The sequence below is a fragment of the Ammospiza caudacuta genome, chromosome 5 (genome assembly GCF_027887145.1).
Source record: "Ammospiza caudacuta isolate bAmmCau1 chromosome 5, bAmmCau1.pri, whole genome shotgun sequence".
Taxonomy (NCBI): Eukaryota; Metazoa; Chordata; class Aves; order Passeriformes; family Passerellidae; genus Ammospiza; species Ammospiza caudacuta.
In genome coordinates, this window is record NC_080597.1 from 64,625,436 (window position 1) to 64,648,331 (window position 22,896).

Below are 22,896 nucleotides of genomic sequence, written 5' to 3' on the forward strand. Positions count from 1 at the left end.
TTACAAAAGATTGCTTGTTTGGTTTTTCGACCCTCTGTTATCCTTCAGTGGTACTCAGTACTGGGAGTCATTTAGGGGAGGGATTTCTTCATCCTGCAGTTCTGATGTGACTAGGGTGAAGCTTTGTTCATCTTGACTGCTGAGTGGGTGGTTGAGTCACTAACCCTGGAGGTGTTAAAGGATGTGTACATGTGCCACTTAGGGACATGAGTTATTGATGGACTTGACAGTGCTGGGTTGATGATTGGATTTGATGACCTTAAAGGTCTTTTCTGACCCCAGTGATTCTGTGATCTCTTTGCATTTCTGTATTCCTCCTACATGCAAAGTACTGCACCACCTCAGTGAAGTGGGATGTTCTGAGAAGTCAAACCTTCTGAGAAGATTAACCAAACTGGAAGCAGTATTCTTTAGAAGTGTGAAGGGCTCTGTTCATCCCTATGAATCATCATCTTTCTTTCCCAACCCTGGCACTATACAGTTAGTCTGTGTCTGATGTTGCCTAGCAACAATTCATCAAATGTCTAAAGGGAACTGATGTACCCTAGCTGGAACTCCTCTAGAAATCCAAGTAGATGAAATGTTCATGGAGGAATATTAGCCTTTTCCTATGTCTGGCACCCACGCTATCAATCAGGATTAAGCTCAAAGGCATTTTACAGCTGTCCAAGGCTTGCCTGCCTTGTCATGCTGATGATTTAAGGATGTCTCATTTCATAGTGGGATATCTCCATCCCATCCTGCAATCAGCCTGTGCTTCAGCTATCATGTTTTCAGAGGTTTAGCGAATCAGAACTTGGTGATAGCCTGTGTGCAGAGTGGCACTGACTGCATATTCACATCTTCATTCAGGGGGAGGAAACCAACTTTGCCTCTGCAGGAACCATAGGTACATAAGGGGAGATGATCCTTCTATATTTCCAGTTCTTAGCCTCATCTCCTGGAACAAAGTGGTTCAACTTAGAGTTTTCTTCAGCTCTTTAGCATTCATTATTGCTGAGAGTCTCCACAGCTTGAAGACTTCTCTGAGGCTTGTTACTGAGCCAGTGGCAGAGAAGACTTCAGCTTGCCTTTGACACTGTCTCAGTGAAAGTCACAGCACTGGCACATCACAAACATATGTAATGTGTCATAGTTTTAGCACCAGTCAGATCAGAAGCTTTGTCACCACCATAACACCTTAACATTTACATTTTCAGCAGAAGTAAGCTTGCCACATTCCTTGGACCTCAGTTTCTGCTTGTAAAATGTTACAGGTTTGAAGTCATGCTATCACTGTTCTTTACTGCCATTAGAACTCAGCACCACAGTGTTTCTGATCTTTACTGTGCCATGCCAATTATCCTGGGCATTTGACTTTTGAAACCTAGAACAGGAAAGTTGTTCAGTTTTCCAGAGCTCTGTGTGGGATGAGGTGCAGCAGACATCATTGTCCTTCCATGACAAACCCTGAGATAAGGTTACCTCTGGAAAAGAATTGATCTGGAGGCTGTAGCCTTGTGGAAGTAATAGTTGCTGTCCTCTTGTAAACTGGGTCCAGAATTTACATTTACAAGGTGAATTTCCTTTCCTGAGCTGTAGAGTTTACTGCCCTAGTGTAGAGGAAGCTTCAGGCACAGTGTTCTGGTAGTGAGACGCAGGATATGGAAAAATCCCACTCTGGAGACAAGTGCCTCTTGAATACTTGCATCTTCTCCACAAGGGAGGCAGTTCATCTGGGATATCACGACAGCTGGGATTCCTTGAGTGCTTTTCCACCATGGATGAGACTCTCTCTTGCTGTTGGAAGTAGGAATATTCCAATAAGTGAGTCATCCAGCATCCATGCTGTGAGGTAAAGCATGCCAAGGCTGGGATGAGTCAGATGGTCTGATAACCCTTATTCTCAGACTTGCTGACACAAAATAGATTCTGAAAATCTCAACAGGAATTATCACAGTATTTAGTATACAAAACTGCCTCATTCAAGCCAGCTGGACAGTGCTCTGTAATACTGGGGTGACTTTCCTAACTCTACTGAAATAGCTGCTTGCCTTATTGAAGATCCAAATGAGACATCCTTCACTTGCAAGCTTTAAAAATAATGGAAAGGTCCAAAATTGCCTCTACAACCCCCAAGACAAATGTTTGATGTGAATAAGGGGTGGAAGGGCATTTCCCTGGAAACATCTGGAAAGGCAAAGGGCACATGGAGGTGTCTTAGAGAGTGAGAATGACAACCTCTTCATTGAGTGAGTGTGACAGGAGAGCATGCTGAATGCAATGGCTTTTGGAAACAACATCTGCATGAAATAAATAAAATATGCCATGTTCTGTGAGGTTGCTGGCCAAGAGATCAACTTCAGTTTTGCATTAAGAAGTATGAAAAGTAAACTTAAAAAAAAAAATCAGAGATCTAGGCACTTAAAAAAAGAAACTTTTTAAGCCAAGGAACATAAGTAACTGCTTTCCTAAAGATCAGTTTATCAAAGTTATCCAAATATAAAGTATTTTCTTGTTTTTGAAGAGTAATAACTGCTACTGTATCTATGAAGACAAGAAGACAGAAAGATTTAGTAAATGGTCATGAAGCTAAAACCAGCTGCTTGTTATTTATCTGTATTTGGGTAATAATGAATTTTTGTGAAAAACGTCTGTTAGTTTTCCATTTGCTTGCTTTTGACTGCAGCTGGACTCTGCAATCTTTTTGCTGCTTTTACTTATTTCTTTTAGGAAAATTAGTGTTAAATTAACAGGAATGAGCGATATACAGAGAGAAACTCAAAGTAGACATTTCATGTGTTGTACTTATGACCACATATACCTAAAATTGAAGAGTATAACTGACTATTGAACACTAGCAAAAAGTTTTTGCATTATAGGCATCTTTGCAATTTATGTCTGATAGTTAAAATGTTTTGAGTTGCTTGTTTAGCTTGCTTTTATCAGTTTTAATGATACTGCAATGGAAGCTGGGTACTTCCATAAATGCTAGTAGGAATTGTGAAGAGATTTATTAAAACTCTGGTTTTATAGAGGAAATGCTGCTGGGATTTGGAAGTCTGGGAGAGGAGTTGTGTGTTTTTTGAAGGATTGAGTGCAATTCTTTATTTAGAAAGAAAACCTGTTAGTGAAAAGGAGTTGTGTTAATGTAAAGAGTTCATGTAAAATGCTTGTTCTGGCTTCTTGAAAAGAAGGTTAATGAGAAGTCTGGTATCAGTAGAATTCCAACTGGAGCATTCAGAATTTATCACTGCAGCAAATGTTTGTATTTGCAGCAGACAGAGAGGTTCTTCTAATTGCTGGCTTAGTCATGCAGTCTTGTTCCTTCAGGCTCTGGTTTTTTCACCTGCCAGTTAAGTCCAATGCAAAATGCCTCTCTGCTTCCCCTTCTCTCATTGCCTGAAGAATTGAGTTCCCAGACATAATCCAGAGCATGATGCATTTCCCTTAATGGGATGAATGGGTCTTCTAAACATTAAGTAAATGGGGACATGAAAAATGCATTTTTGCACTGAGATGATCACATGAAGTCAGGATTACATTTTTCCAGGGTGCTTTAGGGGTCAGGAAAAAAAACCAACCAACCAAAGGCAAGAAGTACTCTGCTGCTCGACTGCATTTGATGTCAAGTGAAGGGTTACAACTTCACTGTTCCTATGAAATCCTTTCTACTAGGCTGTTAAATGGGTAAAAGGGAGAGTGAAACACTGTATTTGTCAGTTTACTTCAGCTCATTTTGCTTTATTTGTCCTTAGTTGTCTTCATATGGTTTCTAACGAATAAATGGAATATATACTTCCTTGAAGGAGTTATTGTCTTGTGATAAAGATTAAATCTTGTATTTTGTAATTTAGTTATGAATACATATTTCAGTCCATATTTGACCTTAAATGGTCAGTCACTTAAGTGGTTTTGGTCAAATCAGGTTCAGTCTGCTGACTTCACCGGGGTCAGGGCTGTTGGAGAGCAGAGGGTGATTCTTCCCCCTCTCCTTCAAAACATGTAAATTTGTTGCTAGTGGCAACTGTAGGATTCTGAAGCAACAACAGCATGTTTCCTGAATATATCTTATTAATAGAAAGACTAGAGACACTATAATTTAACATGCCAGAGAGAAAGGCAGAAATTAAATACTACAACATAACATTCCAGAATGAAAGTCAAAAATTAATTTCCATTTATACACTCGTGAGTCATTCTGTTAAAAGCAATCCATCGTGCGTTCATGGTGAGGGGAGAAAGAAGTCTAAATAGTGGCCATTGCTGTCACCATCTGATATTGTTCTGTGTCAGGTTGTCTTGTTGGTCAGAAGTGGAAGAAGCCTTGCAGGTGAGAAGGGATTCTTGTTGCAAGAGGATGTGAAGAAGTTGAAGCTTCATGTGTGGTTTATGAGACTAGGTTATTTTTTAGCATTTTTTTATCATTGCATTGGAGTGGTATTCCATATGTGATTTACTTCAGGTGGAAGTTTTATTTTGACCTGTTAGGATGTATATATAGAAAACTGTATTCTTCATTGAACAGTACATAATACATGGATTTATGACAGCTCTATTTCTCCACTTTGGCTCTTTGGAATTTCTATTTTTTTTTGTTTTTAGCCAAAAGCTCTTGTGGGACCTCCTGATGAGACTTGGGTGTTGCCAGAGCAGTGGTTGGAGATTAAAACTTGGTGTAACCACCCCCATGCCTATGAAGTACAGCCCCTAGTGAGTGAAGCCACAGCAGGCAAACAGGGAATGGGGAAAGACTCCTCTCCACAGAGGCCATTCCACTGTCAGAGTGTAAAAATCAAGTGCATGGTACCCAGAAACCAGACCATGACATCTGGGGGCTGCTAACAGAGGCAATGGGCAGAGTCAGTAGCTGGTGCAGAAGGGCACAAAGAGGCACCCTCATCCCCAGCCTCAGCAGTGAGCACTTGCTCAGGGTTGGTCTGGTCGTGCCTCAGAACTCATTCCATGATAGCTGCTGGAGTCACAGCATCAGCTGGGACCTGGATCTCCACCCAGACATGCCTGTTGGAAGGTCTCAGGTTGCCCAGTGCCTGATGTCTCTCTGTGAAGCTGGATCTGACAGTCACCTCTTCTGCAGAAGGTGTGTTACTGATTTCTTCACTGGTGTAATCAGCTTGAAGAAATGGCATGACATGAGCCAAGGAGGTTTAGGTTTTATATTGGGAAAAAGTTCTTCTCACAGACAGTGGCTGGGCCCTGGAACCCCAGGGAAATGGTCACAGGGGTGAGTGTGAAGTTGAGTTAAGAAACATTTGGACAAAACAGAATGTGTTTTCTGGGGCTGTCCTCTGAAGGACCAGGAGATGGATTTGATGATGCTGGTTGGTCCATTCCATCTCAAAATATTCTATGATTTTAACATTCTCAGCCTTTACCACACTTTACTGGTGACTAGAAAGACAGGTAAGGTACAAGCTGCCAAGTATCTATTTATATATTTTCTTTTTGTGCTGCCAGGTGGGTCTGTGTTTTTTAATTAACTGTTCACTTTTTTTCCTTTGCAAGTCTGTAATGGATACTTGTCTGGAAAATACAGCTCTGTGAGAAAAACAGTATTTGAGGAAGAAAACATACTAAAGTCCAATGAAGCTGGAGGCTTTCTGGGTACATTTGGCTTCTGGTTTACTGACTTAAGAATGTTTTAACAGAATGGCATTTGTTTGAGAACAAAATTTCATTTGGGACTGACTTTCAGAGCTCGAAACCAGTTCCTTCTGGGAACACGGTGTAACTTTATCAGAGAAAGGCCATAAGAGCTCCCTCCTAAACTTAGCGGACTTTACTGCTTCATGCTGGGTGTGATTTGGTGTAATGGCAGGCTGCTGCTGGGTGCCCTCAGCTGTGCCCTTGGCAGTGTGCCCTTCCTGTGATGCTGGGCTGGGCTGGGCTGGGCTGTGGTAAAACTGCAGCACTTGCTGGTGAAATGGCATTTGTTTACAGTAGCTGTTGTTTGGAATGGAAGAAGGCAGCATTCCTTGGCATTTCACTGGGAATTTGAGTATCCATTCAAGCCCAAGGTGGCCTCCCAAAGACTGGCAAGTAAGATGGGAATGAAAAATTCTGTGTTGCTGTTTGAGGTTAAAGCTACCATGTCTCAGCCTGCTCCCTTCTGGGAGGGATTTTACTGCTGCTTCTATTAATGTTTGATGGTAGGATGGTATCTTTGGAAGGAATGTTAACAGTCCCAGGAGGAATTAGAATTTTTTTTCATAATGACCAGATGTAGAAATTGCTTCATGCTTGTGACATACCAGTGCTCTCTCTTTTTATGCATAAATTTCCTAGAATTGGAGATGGTGGTGCTGTTTTGTACTACAGTAAGAACACAAATAGTGCTTTTCAGGTATGGCAAAGCTGTCTCTGGAAGTTCACATCAACAATTTCTTGGAGTTGGTTAAAAACACATCTTATGCCCTGTTTCCTTCTGGGTTTGTAGACTGTTTCTGAAAACAGTAAGATGACCTCTGGCATAATTAAAAAGAATGATTAAATTACAAATGATTTGCCATTGCTATTAAAATTTAAAAATATTCTGAATTACAATCCACTTAAAATCTTACTTGAAACATGGAACATAATTTTGTTCCTTGAGTGATAACTTCAGAGTTCTTTTGATCTTTCTTATGTTTTTTGTTGTTTGTTTTATGTGTGTGAATTTATTCAGAAAGCCTCCATTTAAGGCTGCCTCCGGTTCAAAGAGCTCAGTGTTAGAAGGCACCTGTCTAATTAAGCTAAATTTGCATTTGAGAAAAAAGAGCAGGCAAGAATTCAGCTCGTAAAGCAGACACCATTTGTACAAACAAGAAAGAGATCCAAATAGCTGAGACTTTCAGCAATTAATAACAGCTGTAAGAAATTTATGTATGGGGATTCAGACTTTTAACTGCAGAACTGTGAGAGCCTTGCTTTTGCTTTTAGGAGTTGGAGAGATGGACCCACATTCACTAGTAGATTTTGTAAAGCTCCTATCTCTTAGGAGGCTTACAGTGTAATTCTTCTGATGCTCACCCTCTCCCTTGCTTCCTCTTTTTACCACTTCAGATTGAAATTTCCTGTAGAACCTCTATGGACATGGCAAAAGGTTCATATAAACTAGAATCTAGTTTGTTCCATATTTTATTTGATATATGAAGAAGTCATTTGACCTAATTTTATTCACATTTCCTGTTAGTGAAAAATGTCTTTGGTTGTGTTCATCTGAAAATCTTAAAAGGAAGTTTTGTTTTTCCCTCAGATTGAGGTAGTTCTTAATCTGATAAATTTCTTTTTCCCAAGTTTTTTTTTTTTAATTTGACACAGTCTGATTTCCTTCTGAAATGTTGCTTTCCTAAAGGTAGGAGAATCAGATGCAGGTTTTAGCCACTTTGAAGGTAAAGCTTTGTTTACCTAAAGTAGTCACTATGAGTGCAGAGTGTTCATAGAGAGGAATTCTTGTTTTTGTATGCCTGTTCCTCACGGGAACAGGAGGTTTTCCTCAGGTAGTCTTCTGTAACAGTGTTACGTGTAAGACATTCTTATCCATTACTTCATAATGAAAACGTAGTTTTTTTGTCTCTGAGGGTTTCGGATAAAGAGGCCCGAAGTCTCTTTTGGTTTTTAGTGATGGAAATCATTCATTAGTTGAGGAAAATAAGGGAATGTGTGAAGAGGGAGTGACTGCAGGAGGACAGACCCCAGTGCTCCCGCATTCCCCTTGGCCAGGAGCAGCTCCTGGGGAGGAGTGCAGGCTTGTGCCCTGGTGTGCTGCGTGCTGTTCCACATTCCAGGCTGCTGGGCTTCACAAATCACACCAGTCCTGCCTTTGCCATCAGTCACCTTTTCTTCCATGAGTTTTTTTGAGCCCTATTTGGACTTAAATAACTTCTCATATCTGTGATACCTAAGGGAAAAAAGTTCACCTTAGTTTTTACCATCATATTGCATGAGTCTTTTTTTTTTTTTGAGTTTTCTGTCAACTTGGCTCAATTTGTATGGGATGAGGCAGTGGATAGCCATTTCCTATTTGCTTTCTCTTTATCTCTCTGGATTTTGTAGCACTCTGCTGTCTTGTTTTCTTGGCTGGGGAGTTCTGGTATGTTCAGATGCTTCCCATATGGAAGGCATTTTGTGATTTTAGTCACTCTCACTGCTCTTGTTTTACCTTTTCCAGAACAGAAGAATAGCAAATGACCCCAGAACATCAACAACAGCAAAAAAAGAATGGAATTTTCTGGATTTCTAATAGTATAATATTCTCAACATTTTAAGGCTTGAGTGTTAAGGAGATTGCTTTTACTGTTCTCTGTTACCCAGTGGTAGCATGGAGCAACATGTCCATGAGGGAGAACAGTAAAATTAAATTGTCAGAAATGTTATGTTTCATAACAGTGGGCAGTTGATTTTTTGTAAGATTCCATGCAGGGTTTTGACGCATTTTGCTTCAAGTTCACTGTGGAGGAGAAATATTTCAGCTTTTCTTCTGTATTTTACTAAGTATTCCCTCTAAGAGCAGTTTAAAAATAGGATTTAATTGTGTTTTGATTGGACTTTGCTGTAAATTTATTTTTGCCCATGGAAAAGGCAGTAATTAAAAGACCAAAAAATGCTGGCTAGTGTTTGCTAATTGTTTTTAGTGTTTCTTTCAGTATAATTATAAGGTTTGTCATTGTAGCCAGTGGAGATGGTCAGTTCTCTGCATACCTGCTGACAAAATACTGAGAGTCTAGAAATAGTGTGTCTTCTTGTGTTAATTAAGTGTTTATGCTTGGGTGGTCATGAACAGTCTAATAATGGTAGACCACAGAGTACCAAGTGATTACTTCAGAAAAAAAGAAAAACAAGTTTAATATTAATCTCTGCATGCATGTGTTACCTAATGCATATCATTACATGGCATTTTAGGAATAAGAAAGACTAATAACTTGAAATAGTGGTTGTTGAACAGCTTTTTATGTCCTAATAGTATTTGACAATTATATTTCTGAAAAGGAAACAGAGATTGTGTTTGTGACTCACAGGTTTCTAAATGGTTGGATTTTTTAATGTCAACAGTATTTTAAAGTCTGCTCAAAAGAAAAAATAATTTATATTTAGCAGACTGTACTGGAAAAAATGAAATCTAAGCTGAATAAACTGTGTATTCATGCCCTAAATTGCAAATGAAGGTGTTGTTGAAGCATTCATCATAGCTTATCTTTGCAATTCAATAAAAGGCCATTCAGAAATAGCAAAACTGGAGTTCTCTCATTGATGCCCTTCCTAACACTGTGAAACTATGAGTTGGCAGAAGAAGAAATTGCATTGGGGATGCCAGGATGAGTTACTCAACCTGTAGGCAGAATTTAAGCCATCAAGTGAAGTGTTGAAGACTTGATCTTTACATATATCCTAGAAAAGTAAAAGTGAAAAAAACCAAAGAACTATAGGAATCTCTTGCTAAGAATTCTAAACTAGAGGAAAAAATTGCCAAAATACAGAATTAGCAGTCATACTGATGTAACTCAGTATGTTTCTTTCCTTTCCTCTCATCTTTCTGTACTAATATTTGATTGCTCCAGAAGACACAAGCAAAGCTAAATGGATAAACCCAAGATCTTCCTCAATTTAAAGCAGTGTTTTGTTATTTGCAGATAAAAATCATAAATAACTCTGAAAGGAAATACAGTAATATCTTTACTTCCTTTCTGGTGTCCACAAAGGATAGTAAGAAAACACTTCAGAATATAAAAATCAACTGGGATAGAAGACAGGAAAAATAACCCCTTTCAAACCAAAATCAAATACAGTACCTTGAGAAGGACTCAGAATAACCCTGTTTTCTTAACCTATTTCAGTGAACTTTTGAACTTACCACCACACTGCATTTCCCTACCCTACCTGCATTTTCTATAGTTGTACCATTTCATGTGACCAAAATAGTTATATGGATATTTGTGGTCAGAACAAAGTAGGATGATTGTACCATCCAAAATAAGGAGTCCAGGCACTGATGGATGTGCCTGTGTTCCTGGCACCCTGCTTTCAGACACATGGATGAAGTGCAGGCTATTTCACTGAGCATCCTTCTTCTTGCCTTGTAGAATCATTTAGGCTGGAAAAGACTTTTAGGACCATCAAGTCCAACCACTATTTTTTTATTTTTAGGTGTTCTTAGTTCTTGATCTATGTATCCAAAATGGTCCTGTGCCCAGCAGATGAAGTTTCAGGGTTTGTAATGTAGGTCCTTTTGTGATGGTTTGTTGGGTTTAAGCTTCAGATCAGGTATAGGAGCTGTCACTGGGAGCTTGCTGGGCACCATGAAACCAGGAAGGTCAGAAATCTGGTTTGTTAGTAGGATTAGCTAGACAGAGAATGTGCTGAACCTTCCATTTGCAGTTTCCTCTCAGTGTACCAGATAAAGACATCTGTTGGGAGCCAGAAATGAAAGAGGGAGGCAAACAACCAGCATAATGTTAAGTAGGAACACCTGCGAATATTTTTATTTTTTATCCTACAAATGTATTCCTCTTTTTTCTAGTTGCATGTGGTTAAAACTGATGTAAATTATTTTACTTCATTAGATTCTCATAATAACTTAAATACTTGATAAATTAGTTCAAAATACCCCTTTTTAAATCTGACCATTTATTGACTGAAGAATTTTATTATGTGAAAGGGGTAGCAGGCAGATGAGTTTAGTATGCAATGCAGCTTGCAGTGATGTCCTTTTAAGCAAAGGCGTAATAGCAGCTGCTGTGCAGGTGGTGAGTGTTGCCAGTGGCATTTGTTTCTGACCAGCCGTGTTCTCTTTGACTCCAAAGGGTCTGTCTGTCTGTCTTGAACAATTGCAGTGTGTTAACAGGAAAAGGAATTATGAGGAAGATGACTTAGAAGTGGGATAAACATAAGTACAGTTTTTACTCATGATGAAGGAAGTATTTGGATCTTAATTCTAGGTGCTGAAATATCAGCCAACTACAGATTTATCTTTTTTTATTTCACAAAGGACAAAATACTGTTAGTATGGTGTTTTTTAGATGTGGTTAATTTGAAGTAGATGTAAATGTAAGTTATAGCAGCTTTTGATGCCACAAATGCTTAAATTATTTTGCAAATGTATTTCGAAAGTGTATACTTTTTATTGCAAGAGGCATGAATACAAAAAATAACAGCATCAACCTGTTTGGGAAAGGCTTTCTTAATTATATGACAGAGGTCATATCACTTCAAGCCTGGACTGAAGTATATGGAAAATAGCCAGTTTTGAAATGTGAGTAATTTGTAGTAACCAAGTACAGCTTTCTTTGGAACAGGATATAAAATTTAATTTCACTTTCGTTGTTTATTTAAAAAAAAAAAAGGCGCTGCAAGACAAAACCAACCTCATCTCTTGCCTGGTGGTGTCAGACCTTGGTGATTTTGTTTTGGTTTTTAAAAAAATAATTAGTGCACATTAAAGCATATTATATGCCCTGATATGAGCATCATAGACTACCTAGGAAGATGAGTTTTTTTCTCTTACTTTCTAATAGACGTTTCAGTATTTTGTATACTGGTTCAGCTTTCCACAGTGTTGGCAGGAGCTACAGATGAGAAGTACATTAAGGCTTGGGTCAGTGTCTCTAGATTGTTTCTTGCTGTGTATTAATGAGATCTTTCCTCCTTCAGCTAGCAGGCAGGAGCTTTTGAATATCTTGATGTTCTTTGCAAAGGTATTTCTTCCCAGTTGTGCTCAAGAAGATGAGTCTAACGTCAGGGATTTCAAAAGCTGTTCTGTATCTGATTCCGTACTGATTATACTATGCTTCTGTATCTGATTCTGTACTGATTATACTATACTTCTGTATCTGATTCTATATGTCATTTGCTCGTCAGGGATTTCAAAAGCTCGTGTGTTTCTGATTCTGTACTTTGAGTCTTTGCAAGCTCTTTCACGTGGGAGCTGCTCTTGGTTTGGCCAGGTTCCTCTCTGTGCACGTCTCCCCGGTGTCCCAGAGGGGATGTGAGAGGTGACAGTGAGAACGTGAGATGCTTCACTGGTTTTTCATCACCCCTGCAGGGCTGGGTACCCCATTGCGGTGGCCCTGTGCTCAGTGTGCTCTGTGGTTTTCCATGGCCCCTGAGGGCTGGGTACCCCATTGCGGTGGCCCTGTGCTCAGTGTGCTCTGTGGTTTTCCATGGCCCCTGAGGGCTGGGTACCCCATTGCGGTGGCCCTGTGCTCCGTGTGCTCTCTGGTTTTCCATGGCCCCTGAGGGCTGGGTACCCCATTGCGGTGGCCCTGTGCTCAGTGTGCTCTGTGGTTTTCCATGGCCCCTGAGGGCTGGGTACCCCATTGCGGTGGCTCTGTGCTCCGTGTGCTCTCTGGTTTTCCATGGCCCCTGAGGGCTGGGTACCCCATTGCGGTGGCTCTGTGCTCCCTGTGCTCTCTGGTTGTTCATCACCCCTGCAGGGCTGGGTACCCCGTTGCCGCGGCCCTGTGCTCAGTGTGCTCTCTGTGCATTGCAGGCCCGAGCCTCAGCAGAAAGCTCCCTCAGCTCCGCCGCCTCCGCCGCCGCCCCCGCCGCCGCCCCTGCCGGAGCCCGCCCCGCCCGAGCCCGAGGAGGAGATTCTGGGCTCCGACGATGAGGAGCAGGAGGATCCCGCAGATTACTGTAAAGGTGAGTGCAGGTCACTGCTGCTGAGGCTGAACACTGCCATGCCAGTCTGGTTCTGGTTCTTGAGGGATTTTTAAAGAGATGATCTTTAATTATGGAATTTACTTGTACAACAATTAGGAACAGCTCATCATTTCAGGTCCTGAAACAATTATGCATCACGACCTGAAATGATGAGCTGTTCCTAATCTATAATTGTCTTCAGCATTACTTTTTCACTTAGCCATAGCTTGTTTATGCATTTTTCAATACATACACAAGTGTGGCATCCCTGTATTCTTCCTGATGTCCCAATTATAAGACTAGAGAATCAACTTCCCTTGATTCATGTGAGTTGTAAGAGAAACAAAAACACCCAAACCAAGACAAGCAACTCATACTCCAAAATGCCTTGGTGCTTTTAGGAGCATTTCCTAAATTTATTTTTAAACTGTATCCTTTATTTTTCCTTTCTTCTCTCACTTGCACTAGCCTAAGATGTTACATGCTTCTTTTCCACATGGTGTCTTTCACAGCTCTCAGCGTTGTCTGAGGCTCTCTACATCTTCATTTTAACTCAATTTCCTTAATTTTTGAATTGGTTATATTCAGATTTTAAATTTGGTTAAATGCATAAAAGCATGAGTGTGGTACAACAGTGTCAATACTTAAATTTATTGTAATGTCACTGCTAAAGTTGCAAATCTGTTCCCATTAGGGTAGAGTGTACACTGTACTTAGATGAAAAATGATAAATAAAAGTTGTGTCAACTCTGGGTTACCTGTTGTAGTAGATTTCAAGAATACATACATCAGAATTTTATCTCTTCAGATCAGTATTTTTGAATAGTCAAAAAGCACTCTATGCACACTGACTGTATCTGGTATTCTGTATTCCTCATACCAAAACCCACTTCCTGTGTCAAATGTGATAATGTCTTCTTAATCAGAAGTTTCTGTGTAAGCCTGGAAATGTGCCATTTCAAGGATTCCTCTTCCTAGCCTGGAAAAGTGTTTTGTATTTACATATTTAACAATGGAAAGTGACTATTTCATTTTGGTGTAAGAAGTTTTATTAATATATTATATTTCAATTGTGTAAGTGGCTCAAAAATGCTAATAGTGAAAGCCAAACAGTAAACTCAAACTAGATGTCAAAGTCTCCAGGTGGGAAGAAAAAAACATGTAGCTGAACCATGCTCAAGTATTTTGGTTTGTTTTTTTTTATTTGTGTTAAAACACATTTGTTGCGTAAGATAACTCTTTTGGTGTCTTTAACGTGTTCCATCAGTGAATAAGGGTTTGTTTAAACATCTGTGTACTCATAAACATCTGTATTTCCTTGAGATTAAGCATTTCAAAGCTCTGACTTTATTCTTTCCTGAAGTAAGGGCTGCATTAGTTTCAAACAATTCATTGTTGTCTGTTTTCCAGTATCCTTTGCAAAAATGTCACCTTCTGCAGAAGCTAGATCACAAAACAAAAAAATAGTCTAAGTAGAGAGCCTGCTTGTGAGTTACCTGTTTTACTAGAGCAGGTCAGTAGTGAGGTCTGTATCCTTCTGAAATAAAATACATTACACTAACAATACTTGTAGGCTTCCTGAAAAATTAAAGGGAACTTCTGTATGCATAAAGGTTCCTCTGAATTCTTCTGATCCTGAGGCTTTGAATTTTTTAAAGTACATTAAGGATGGTTCAGGCTTTGGTTCATTTGGATGTCATGATCATTACTTGTTTCTATCTATGAGAGCAGTGCTTTTGTTTCTTCAGTAGAGGATTTGCTTATTTTCTGATCCTAATTTCCTGTAAGACTGAGCACTGCATTTCCTTCTTTCAGTCTGCTGGCATGCAGCTGAAGGGAGGGTCTCCATAAGAATCTGAATTCCATGACCACGTGGGGATTCGTTTATATATTTTATGTTCTGTATAGGGAATGAGTTGTTTGGTAAAGAACTCCCAAATGGCTTTTAGATGCATTTTCCATTTTTTGGAGAGATGTGTTATTAGTTTGAGTATCTTTTTCTGTTTTGGGTAGCGAGGGGAAGATAAAGATTTGGAAATTACCATTTACTGCTGGAGTGTCTTTTTTATTCCTAAATTTGTCTTCAAAATGGCAGTCTTCCAGGGTTTTTGACTGAGGCCCAGAGCATACTTCATCTCTTCTCAGCCCCAGTCTGAATTTTTATAGGAGGGGAATTTTGATAATGAGTATATAATTATTTTTTTCAGGAATTCAGCATACGGTCTGTTAGCTGTACTTCCTGTAGAGTATTTTTGTTACTACTTTTATTTTTAAGGGTATGTTACTGTGTGCTGGGCTTGACCACATTACATGGTGATTAGTAAATAGTCATAGTAGTGTTTTTTAATGAGGGAATTGGATCAGTTTGTATTAGCACCTGATGTGAAAGAGACTGACTAGCAGCCATCTGTGAAAAGCAGACTGACTTCCGTTCCCTGGGGGCTTCCTCCAGGGCCTGTTTGAGTCTGTGACATTACTTCTGTTTGTGTTACTGAATTTGCATGAAATGCTTTTCAAATATTTATTTGAGGAATGGAAATATCAATCGTCCAACTGCATGGTTTTTTGGGGGGTACTTTGTTAAGCTACTTTTTCTTCTCTGAAAAGCCTTGAAACACTTGGTGATTTTTTTTTTTGCAAGAGTCTGTTGTGTCATGGATGTAATCAGAATTTTTTGCTTCTCTGATCATCTTCTCTGCCCCCTGGAGATGTCTCCCATTCATCCAGTTCACAAAGGGAATAATTCCCTATACAAACATAGAACGAGCCAGCTACAATTACCAATACATTCAGGAGACATTCAGGAATAATGACCTCATTTTTCTGCCCCTCCTTCTTGCATGCATGTAGCTAGCTAGCTGTGAGAGACACTTTTTTTCTTCTGTATGTGCTGCAGTACAACAAGGTGGGTATTTTGTGTTAATTTATCAGCAGTGCCACTTGTACATGGCATAGTTTCAAATGCCAGTATTGTTTTCCCAAAAGCACATAATTTTTATCAGCTTGTTAATTTTACATAGATGCTTTCTTGTTACTAATACTTAGAAATACTTCAGGTATCATGGAGAATTTAAATGGTTACATTCACCATAGGATGGCACCAGTTTTTGATATACATATAACTTAAGTGAGTTGTTACCTGGTTGTCCACAACCTGTAAATGCATATGGTGCTGATAGGAATAATCAGAGAGTAACATGTACAGGAATGGTAACAGATTATTTCCAAAACTGCTCCTGCTGTGACTTAGGACAGTGGAAAGTATCTTGTGAAATATATACACTCACATGCTATATATGCTCCCACTGCTGGCATTTGTCACTTATGCTGGTGTATTGTTATAATTAGTTGTGACACTGGTGTAGGAATCAAAAAAACAACATAGTTTTACATATATAGTATTGTTATGCTACCAACATGTAGAGCTTACTAAAATAACTTACCAAGCCTCAGTTTATTAACTTTGGTGTCTTTGTCCGATTTCCTCTCTGTGCTGTTTCCTTTTCTGTGTCTTATGGGAAGGAACCATCACAAGTTTTTCATTATTTTTGACCCTTTGAAGTACAAGTATGCCAAAAGCTATGTGTAGAGTCAGACGTAAAAGGCTCTTGTTTGCCTAAACTATTCCTAGCTACATATTTTTATCTGTGATGGTGTATCTGTGTGGAAATCTCATATAAATTTTGCAGGTCATCAGATTTGATTCACTTCACAAGTGCATACCTTTTCAGTAATGGAAAGGTAAAATTCCTGTATGTTCTCTTAACTTTCCTGTTGCATCTATGACTTCATCATCCTGCATAGAATTTTGTGGGGAAAAAAATTACCAAGTAATTAGATTTTTGTTTGTTTGTATTAAACCACTCAATAGCTGTCTTAAATAATGATTATATTCATCCAGATTGTTAAATATCTCCATCAGCTGTTACTAGAAGGATGCTTAAATAGACAAAATCAAATTTAGTTTGGTTTCCAATTTTTGTATCAGTACCAATTCATGTATTTGTGTTTATTCAGCAAAATTTCTGTGATAGTGAGGCTGCAGTAGACTCAGGCTTCATCTGTGGCTGATGCTGTTTCTGTTTGCAGATAGGCAGTATAATATTCAACCCTTACTCTCAGCAAGTCCAGGTCCCCCCTTCTCTACTGGAGGGTAGATCCAGTCAGGTGTTCCAAACGTGATTTGGGTTTTTATTTGGAAATAAGGAATTCCCACTAGCCAGTGTGGGCATCCTTACTGAGAGTGGCACACCTCAGCAGTGGGAGTGAAAGTATCATTTTTCTGGGCTGGGTGAGTTGTCCTGGCAGCTTCCATGAGCATTTCCTTCCTAGTGATGGGAGGGCTGGGGAGGTGTGCCCCAAGGGAAGGGTCAGCTTTTGGGGATGCTGTGTCTACTGTTTGCTAAGCCGGCAGTTACACCTCAGCACACATTTATCAAAGCTGTGTGTGTTGTAGAGTTTGTGAGGCACACCAGCATCTAACACAATGTGTCATTTAAGCTTTATCCTTCTCCTGAGTATGTAATCGTTATAATTCTGCAGCACAGTTGTGTTAAATTTATTATTCTGCTCTGGCAGCATGGGAGAGTTCATAAAAGAACTGTTGAACTTCTGTTAAGGCAGAAGATGTTATTAGCAAAAAGAGAACAAAAATATATCCAGATTTGACATCACTGTTCCCACAGATAAAAGGAGATAAGAGAGAAGTTTCTGTTTTAAATTCAAGGAGTTAAGTTATAAATTCACATTGTTGTCTTAACCAGTTCTAACAGGATTTTCAGGGGATTCAAAACAGATCCAGAAACTTCAAGAAAGTAGTTGGAGGTTTTCCTGATTCTAGATGGATTAGTCAGTAACTGAGGATCCTGCTACAGTTGGGCATGACGTTGTGAAGGATCAGAAAGAGATAAATAAGTGGTTCCTTGAAAGCTGCTCTGAGTCTGCTGCTGGTGTCCTGGAGGGTTGCATGGTGCAGCTTTATTATTTGTCTGCAATTTAGGCAAAATTAGGGATGTTATTGTTGGTGAGTTAAGGTCTGAATAAAAACCTTGTGTGTTCATTGTCTTCCCTGTGTTTAACTAAGAGTAAGAATGTCTCCCAAAATACAGAGGAAATAAAAGGCTTCATTACAGCTCTAGAAACCTGAGTTCCAGCTTGCTCTGTCCTGTTGGCCTTTCTGCCTCATGGGGCTGTGGAGAACCTGGGTAGTGGTTTAAATTTGGACTGCAGACTTCAGTAATGGAAAAGCAGTTCAGACACAGCCCAGAGCTGCCTGCTTTCTCTTCTTCCTCCTCGCTGTAAAACCCTCAGATGTCAGAAAAATGCATTGCTGCTGTGGATCAGGAGCCAAGTAGAAGAGCATCAGTGAAGTCTGCATTGTTCTTAACATTTTCTCAGGAAGTATTTTATTGCTGCTTTTATTACTCGAAAGCAAATGGGAATTAAAACAATCTCTGTTGAGATTCTGCAATCATCCAAAATATGTTGACTGGAGAGGCTTCAAATATGATAAAGAAATAATGTAGATATTTTCTTTACTGTCTGTGAAGTGAAAGATAAGCCTGAGGAAATAGAGAACAGATGGTTATATTACCATAAATAAAAGCCATAAGAGAGAAGGGTGAATAAACTCTACAGTAGTTACAGGACATGAGTTTTTTCCCTCCAGGCCAAGCAAGGCAGAATTTTTACCATTAGAGTCTTCTTTATATTTCCTATTTATAGTACAGGACAATTTAAAGTGGAAAATTTATACTACAAGAAAATTACTTGGAAAACCTGGGAATTCTTGTTTATTTTCTAAATATTCTTTTTTCTACTTGTTTTTTCATGAAAGGAGGCTATCATCCAGTGAAAATTGGTGACCTTTTCAATGGCCGGTATCATGTCATTAGAAAGTTAGGATGGGGACACTTCTCTACAGTCTGGCTATGCTGGGATATGCAGTAAGAAAACTATTTTTTTCCCACATACTTAAACGTTTTTCTTAATACATTTCTTTATTTTGTTTGCAGTTACTTCTGTTTTATGTGCATGATAAAGTTATATAAATGTTTGCTATCCTTTTGTGCAAAAATATGTCTACAGTCTTATTTTTCTCTTGATTAACAGTGTAGTTTATAAAAGCTCTCAGAAATAAATGTAATTCTATTTTCTTTGACAAATTAGCTTTGCTTATTGAATTTGTGTGTTGTCTTGAGCATGCCAGAATAGACTTATATTTTTATTTCTTTTGTATCTTTAATGAAAAAAATGTAATTACCTTCATTAAATGATAAAATGTATAAGCAGATTCCTCTTGTAGAGACATTAGCATCAAGGAGAGTAAAATATCAATAATTACACTGTTAACACAGTGTTGTTAAAAGTTGTTGTTTCGTGTAATTTCATCATTTTCTGTACAAATGCATTAGACTATGAAATATTCTATTTAAAATTTCCCAACCTTTAAAGTATGTTTATTTTAGCTCAGTGTACATGTTGAAAATGTTTCTCTTCTTTTCAAGGGGAAAAAGGTTTGTTGCAATGAAAGTTGTAAAAAGTGCCCAGCATTATACGGAGACAGCCTTGGATGAAATAAAGTTACTCAAATGTGTAAGTATCACTATTGCAGTACAGTATTCAATAATAATAATAACTGTAATAAGGAATTTAAAAAAGCAGTGAGAATTTAAAAAAGAAGTGAGAATTTTTTTAGACTCTTGTTTTTGTTTTTTTTTTACATATTGTCCTCTAAACATCTGGCTTATTATGAGTTAATATGTTTTAACATATTAACTCATATGCCCCAAAATACTTAAGTTTGTGTGGAAATCTAACTAATCAGTATTTTACAGTGGATTTTTTCCTGAAATGTCAGTGTTTGCATTCTTGGTTTAGGTTCGTGAAAGTGACCCTAATGATCCCAACAAGGATATGGTTGTACAGCTCATTGATGACTTCAAAATTTCTGGAATGAATGGAATTCGTATCCTTTTGAGAACATGGCATTCTCATTAAAAATTCTACTGAAATAAGTAAGCATTTAGTGCTGGCTTTTTTCTAGTTAATCTTACTTTAAATATACAAAGTATAAACACCAAAATGTATGTAGATGCCAAGAGAAGTGCAGTGTGGAAGGCACTCTATGGAGTGAAAGTAACTTAGCTTTTCTAAACACAATGCAGAATTAAAAAATAAGTCTTATATATCCTTTCATGGTCTGGTAGAAGTAGAGATAGATTGCTTAAAAAATGGAGTTTACTGAAAACATTTGTAATTACTGAAGCTTCCAAGAAATATTTTTTTTGTTCTAGACTGGTAAAGAGAAATTGTCAGTGTCATGAAAAAGCTGTTTTTTCTTGTAAGAAGTGTGAGGTCATGGAGATGCTTCTCTTGTTCATGTAATCATCTTTTGGCCAGGTGTTAACCTTGTTTTTGGCAAGCTTGTTGTAAAGCTTTGTCTTTGAAAGCTTTCTTTAAAAAAACAAAACAGGGGTGATGGAAAAAGAGAGAGATAAAGTAAAATACAACCAACTAATTCTCAGTGTAAATTTTGGGTCTGTGAATAAATTTGATTTTAGAGTCGAGCTAAACTGAGTTCTCCTTGCTGATTATATTAGGTTGTTTAGTGGCTTATTATATTACTGTGCTTTCATTTACTGTTACAGCTGGACTTACGTGTGTGCATGTTGTGTTTGGAGCCCAGTAGCAGACCTCATTATTCATGGGTCCCACTGCCAGAGAGACAGTTCCTGCTCTGGAGAGCCTGATTGTACATTGATTTTGGTGCTGTGCCTTCAGCAGATCAGATTAAGGCACCTTTTACCAACTCCCATCTCCTAGGAGAGGAATGTAGAAGGTGACTGTCAGTAAATCTGAGTGCTCACTAGAAAGCATGTGAGTGTGCAAGCAGCTTTCATCCCACTGATGTGTCTCTTAGCATTGGTTTTGGAGCCTTTGGTTATGTGCTGAGAATGAGTGTGGGGTCAGGTGTTCTCAGTTACAGACTAGTGTCTAATCTCCTTTACCTTTCCCCATTTTTATCTGTTTTCATCTGACTGTAGTACAGTTGAAGAATAATTATTTTTAGAAACCAAGAATTTTGATTTACTGTTTTATTGTAAACACTAATATGAAATAAGGAGTACAATAAAGCATTTATAGCTATACATAGAAGTAACTCTTATCTCTTTATCAGAGCAATTTCCCAATAATGTTCTTAAATTCTTGATAAGATTCACATGTATACCACTGTATTAAAGGTGAGGGCTGTTTCTAGGTGTGAAAAGTAAATTTTGTTAGTGATAATACTTTGAAATCATATCCAAGCTTATATCTTATTGCACTATAGCACTTAGACTGAGAAGGCCAAAAGAGACCATGTGCCAGTGAAAAATAAGGGGTGAGGTAGCTTTGTATTGGTAGATTAAAACTGGACAGCTGATGTTGATTTATTCTATTTCAGTTTTGCCTTCACGTTGAAAACTGGCGGTACAGAAATTTTTATGTAGAAGGCAGATGTTCCTGCCTTACTGAAAAGTACATTTTCCAGAAAAGTACCAGTGTACAGGATGGACTGATTCTGGACTCACATTTAAATTGCATCTGAAAGCCTGTCAAAGTCCTGACTGCCAGCAAAAATATGATACCAAGTATCTTATGCATTGAGTTTTCCTGAGAACAGCTTGTGCATCCGAGTTATTTGAGCAGTAGTTGGTTGCATTATTTCATCAGCTCCTTTTTAAGTTCTAGGGAAAATAATCTTTGGTGTGGGTTCTCTTAGGATGGAGCAGGTAATTGATTTTAGTGTTTTGGTGCTGTTTACTTTTTAAAATGCCATATTAGTGCTACATTATTGTCACTGAGTTGCACAGGTTGAGAGAAATAGAGTAATTTGATATCTTTTCCATGCTCTGCTGTTTCCAGCTTCCTTTGGGCAAGTCACTAAATATCTGTTGCTTGACTGTAAAATAAAACCACATATGTTTCATAGAGGCTTGATTATTGGTTATGGAATGCATTTAAAAGCTAAAACGAGACAGAAGAGAGGTGGGTGAATCCTTTGGATGGCTAATACCATAAAATGTCATGGAGCTTCCAAACAGAGAAGATTATCAAGAACCATGGAGAACAGAGCTGGGATTGTGCAGAGCCATTGGCCTGCACTGTGTGACTGCAAACTGTCCTCTCTCTCCTAGGAGCTGCAGTAAGTGCTTATGTACAGAGGAATTTTAATAATGTGGGATGCTGCACTAGGCTGGTAATTTTTTACCTACTTGTTTATTTTTGAAAGATTGCAATTATGACTTTTTCATGAAATAACAGAATTCATGATCTTGGGCACTTTGGTGTTTTCAATAAGTGTGAATTATTATGTTTTTTTGCAGTGGACATTTATTAGAACTGCAGTAAATGTTAATTTCAGTGTAGCGTTTTTTAAATGAAAGATTCAGATAATCATATAATGGAACAAGTTTTGAGAGACAAATGGAAAAAATAAAGAAGGAAGCATTCCCACACAATCAGACATTGTCTGATGATATGAGTGATTGTAATAAATGTATCTCCAAAGAATATAGATAATTATGTCATAGTGTCTAAGTGCTGCCAATCCAGAAGCAACTGAGATGCATCCTGAAGTTTTCTGTGCTGGTCCTAGAGCTTAACTAGCCTTTATCCTTTGTCATATTTCTAAATGCTTAAGTAATGTGTATTTATAGATGGATAGTTACAGGTAGGATTTGAGTCAAGAAAGAACAGCTCCCAGTACTTGTCAGCTGATTAATGTTAGATTTACTCTCTCTTTTGCTGCTGTGCTTGGTTTTGTCCTGTGAGCCATCCCCTGTGCTGCTTTGAAGAGAATTTCACAAGAAGCATGTCTCCTAGGTGGGCTTCAGGGTTTTTTTTGCTGCAGGAGTTTTTGGACCTTCTCACCAGTCAGGTTATTGGTGCTGTAGGAGGATCCTGGAACTTGCAAGGCTGCTTTCCTAGTAGTTAATACAGAGCTTTTCCCAAACTCTTTGTTCTGGGCAGTCTGGCTTAAGGTTAATGTTTTTCAGATCAGGGTAGTAAATCAGACAGCAGACACATTTCTGCATATCCTACTCCCAACACTGAGCCTGCTCTGTATCTTCTCTCCCTTCCAGTTGTCTCTCCAGTATGGAGTGTCCCTTGAGTTTGTCCAAGTCCTCCTTGCAGAATGTTGCAATCTTTTTTTTCAGGTAGACATCACTTTCTGATGACCTTCCCTCTTCCTGCCTGCCTCTGCCATTCCTCTTACACCTTCCTTCTTGGTGCTCT

At 38.6% G+C, this 22,896-nt stretch overlaps 1 protein-coding gene across 5 annotated transcripts in view; it reads left to right on the plus strand.

Moving 5' to 3' along the window:
• The window catches only part of SRPK2 (SRSF protein kinase 2), a 128,229-nt gene that overhangs the window by 74,652 nt on the left and 30,681 nt on the right, over positions 1 to 22,896 (plus strand). For all 5 annotated transcript variants that reach the window (XM_058806003.1, XM_058806000.1, XM_058805999.1 and 2 more), the window contains 4 exons: positions 12,464 to 12,615; positions 18,452 to 18,560; positions 19,122 to 19,209; positions 19,495 to 19,582. In XM_058806003.1, the coding sequence (XP_058661986.1) occupies positions 12,464 to 12,615; positions 18,452 to 18,560; positions 19,122 to 19,209; positions 19,495 to 19,582 (437 nt within the window). The remainder of the gene's footprint in view (positions 1 to 12,463; positions 12,616 to 18,451; positions 18,561 to 19,121; positions 19,210 to 19,494; positions 19,583 to 22,896) is intronic.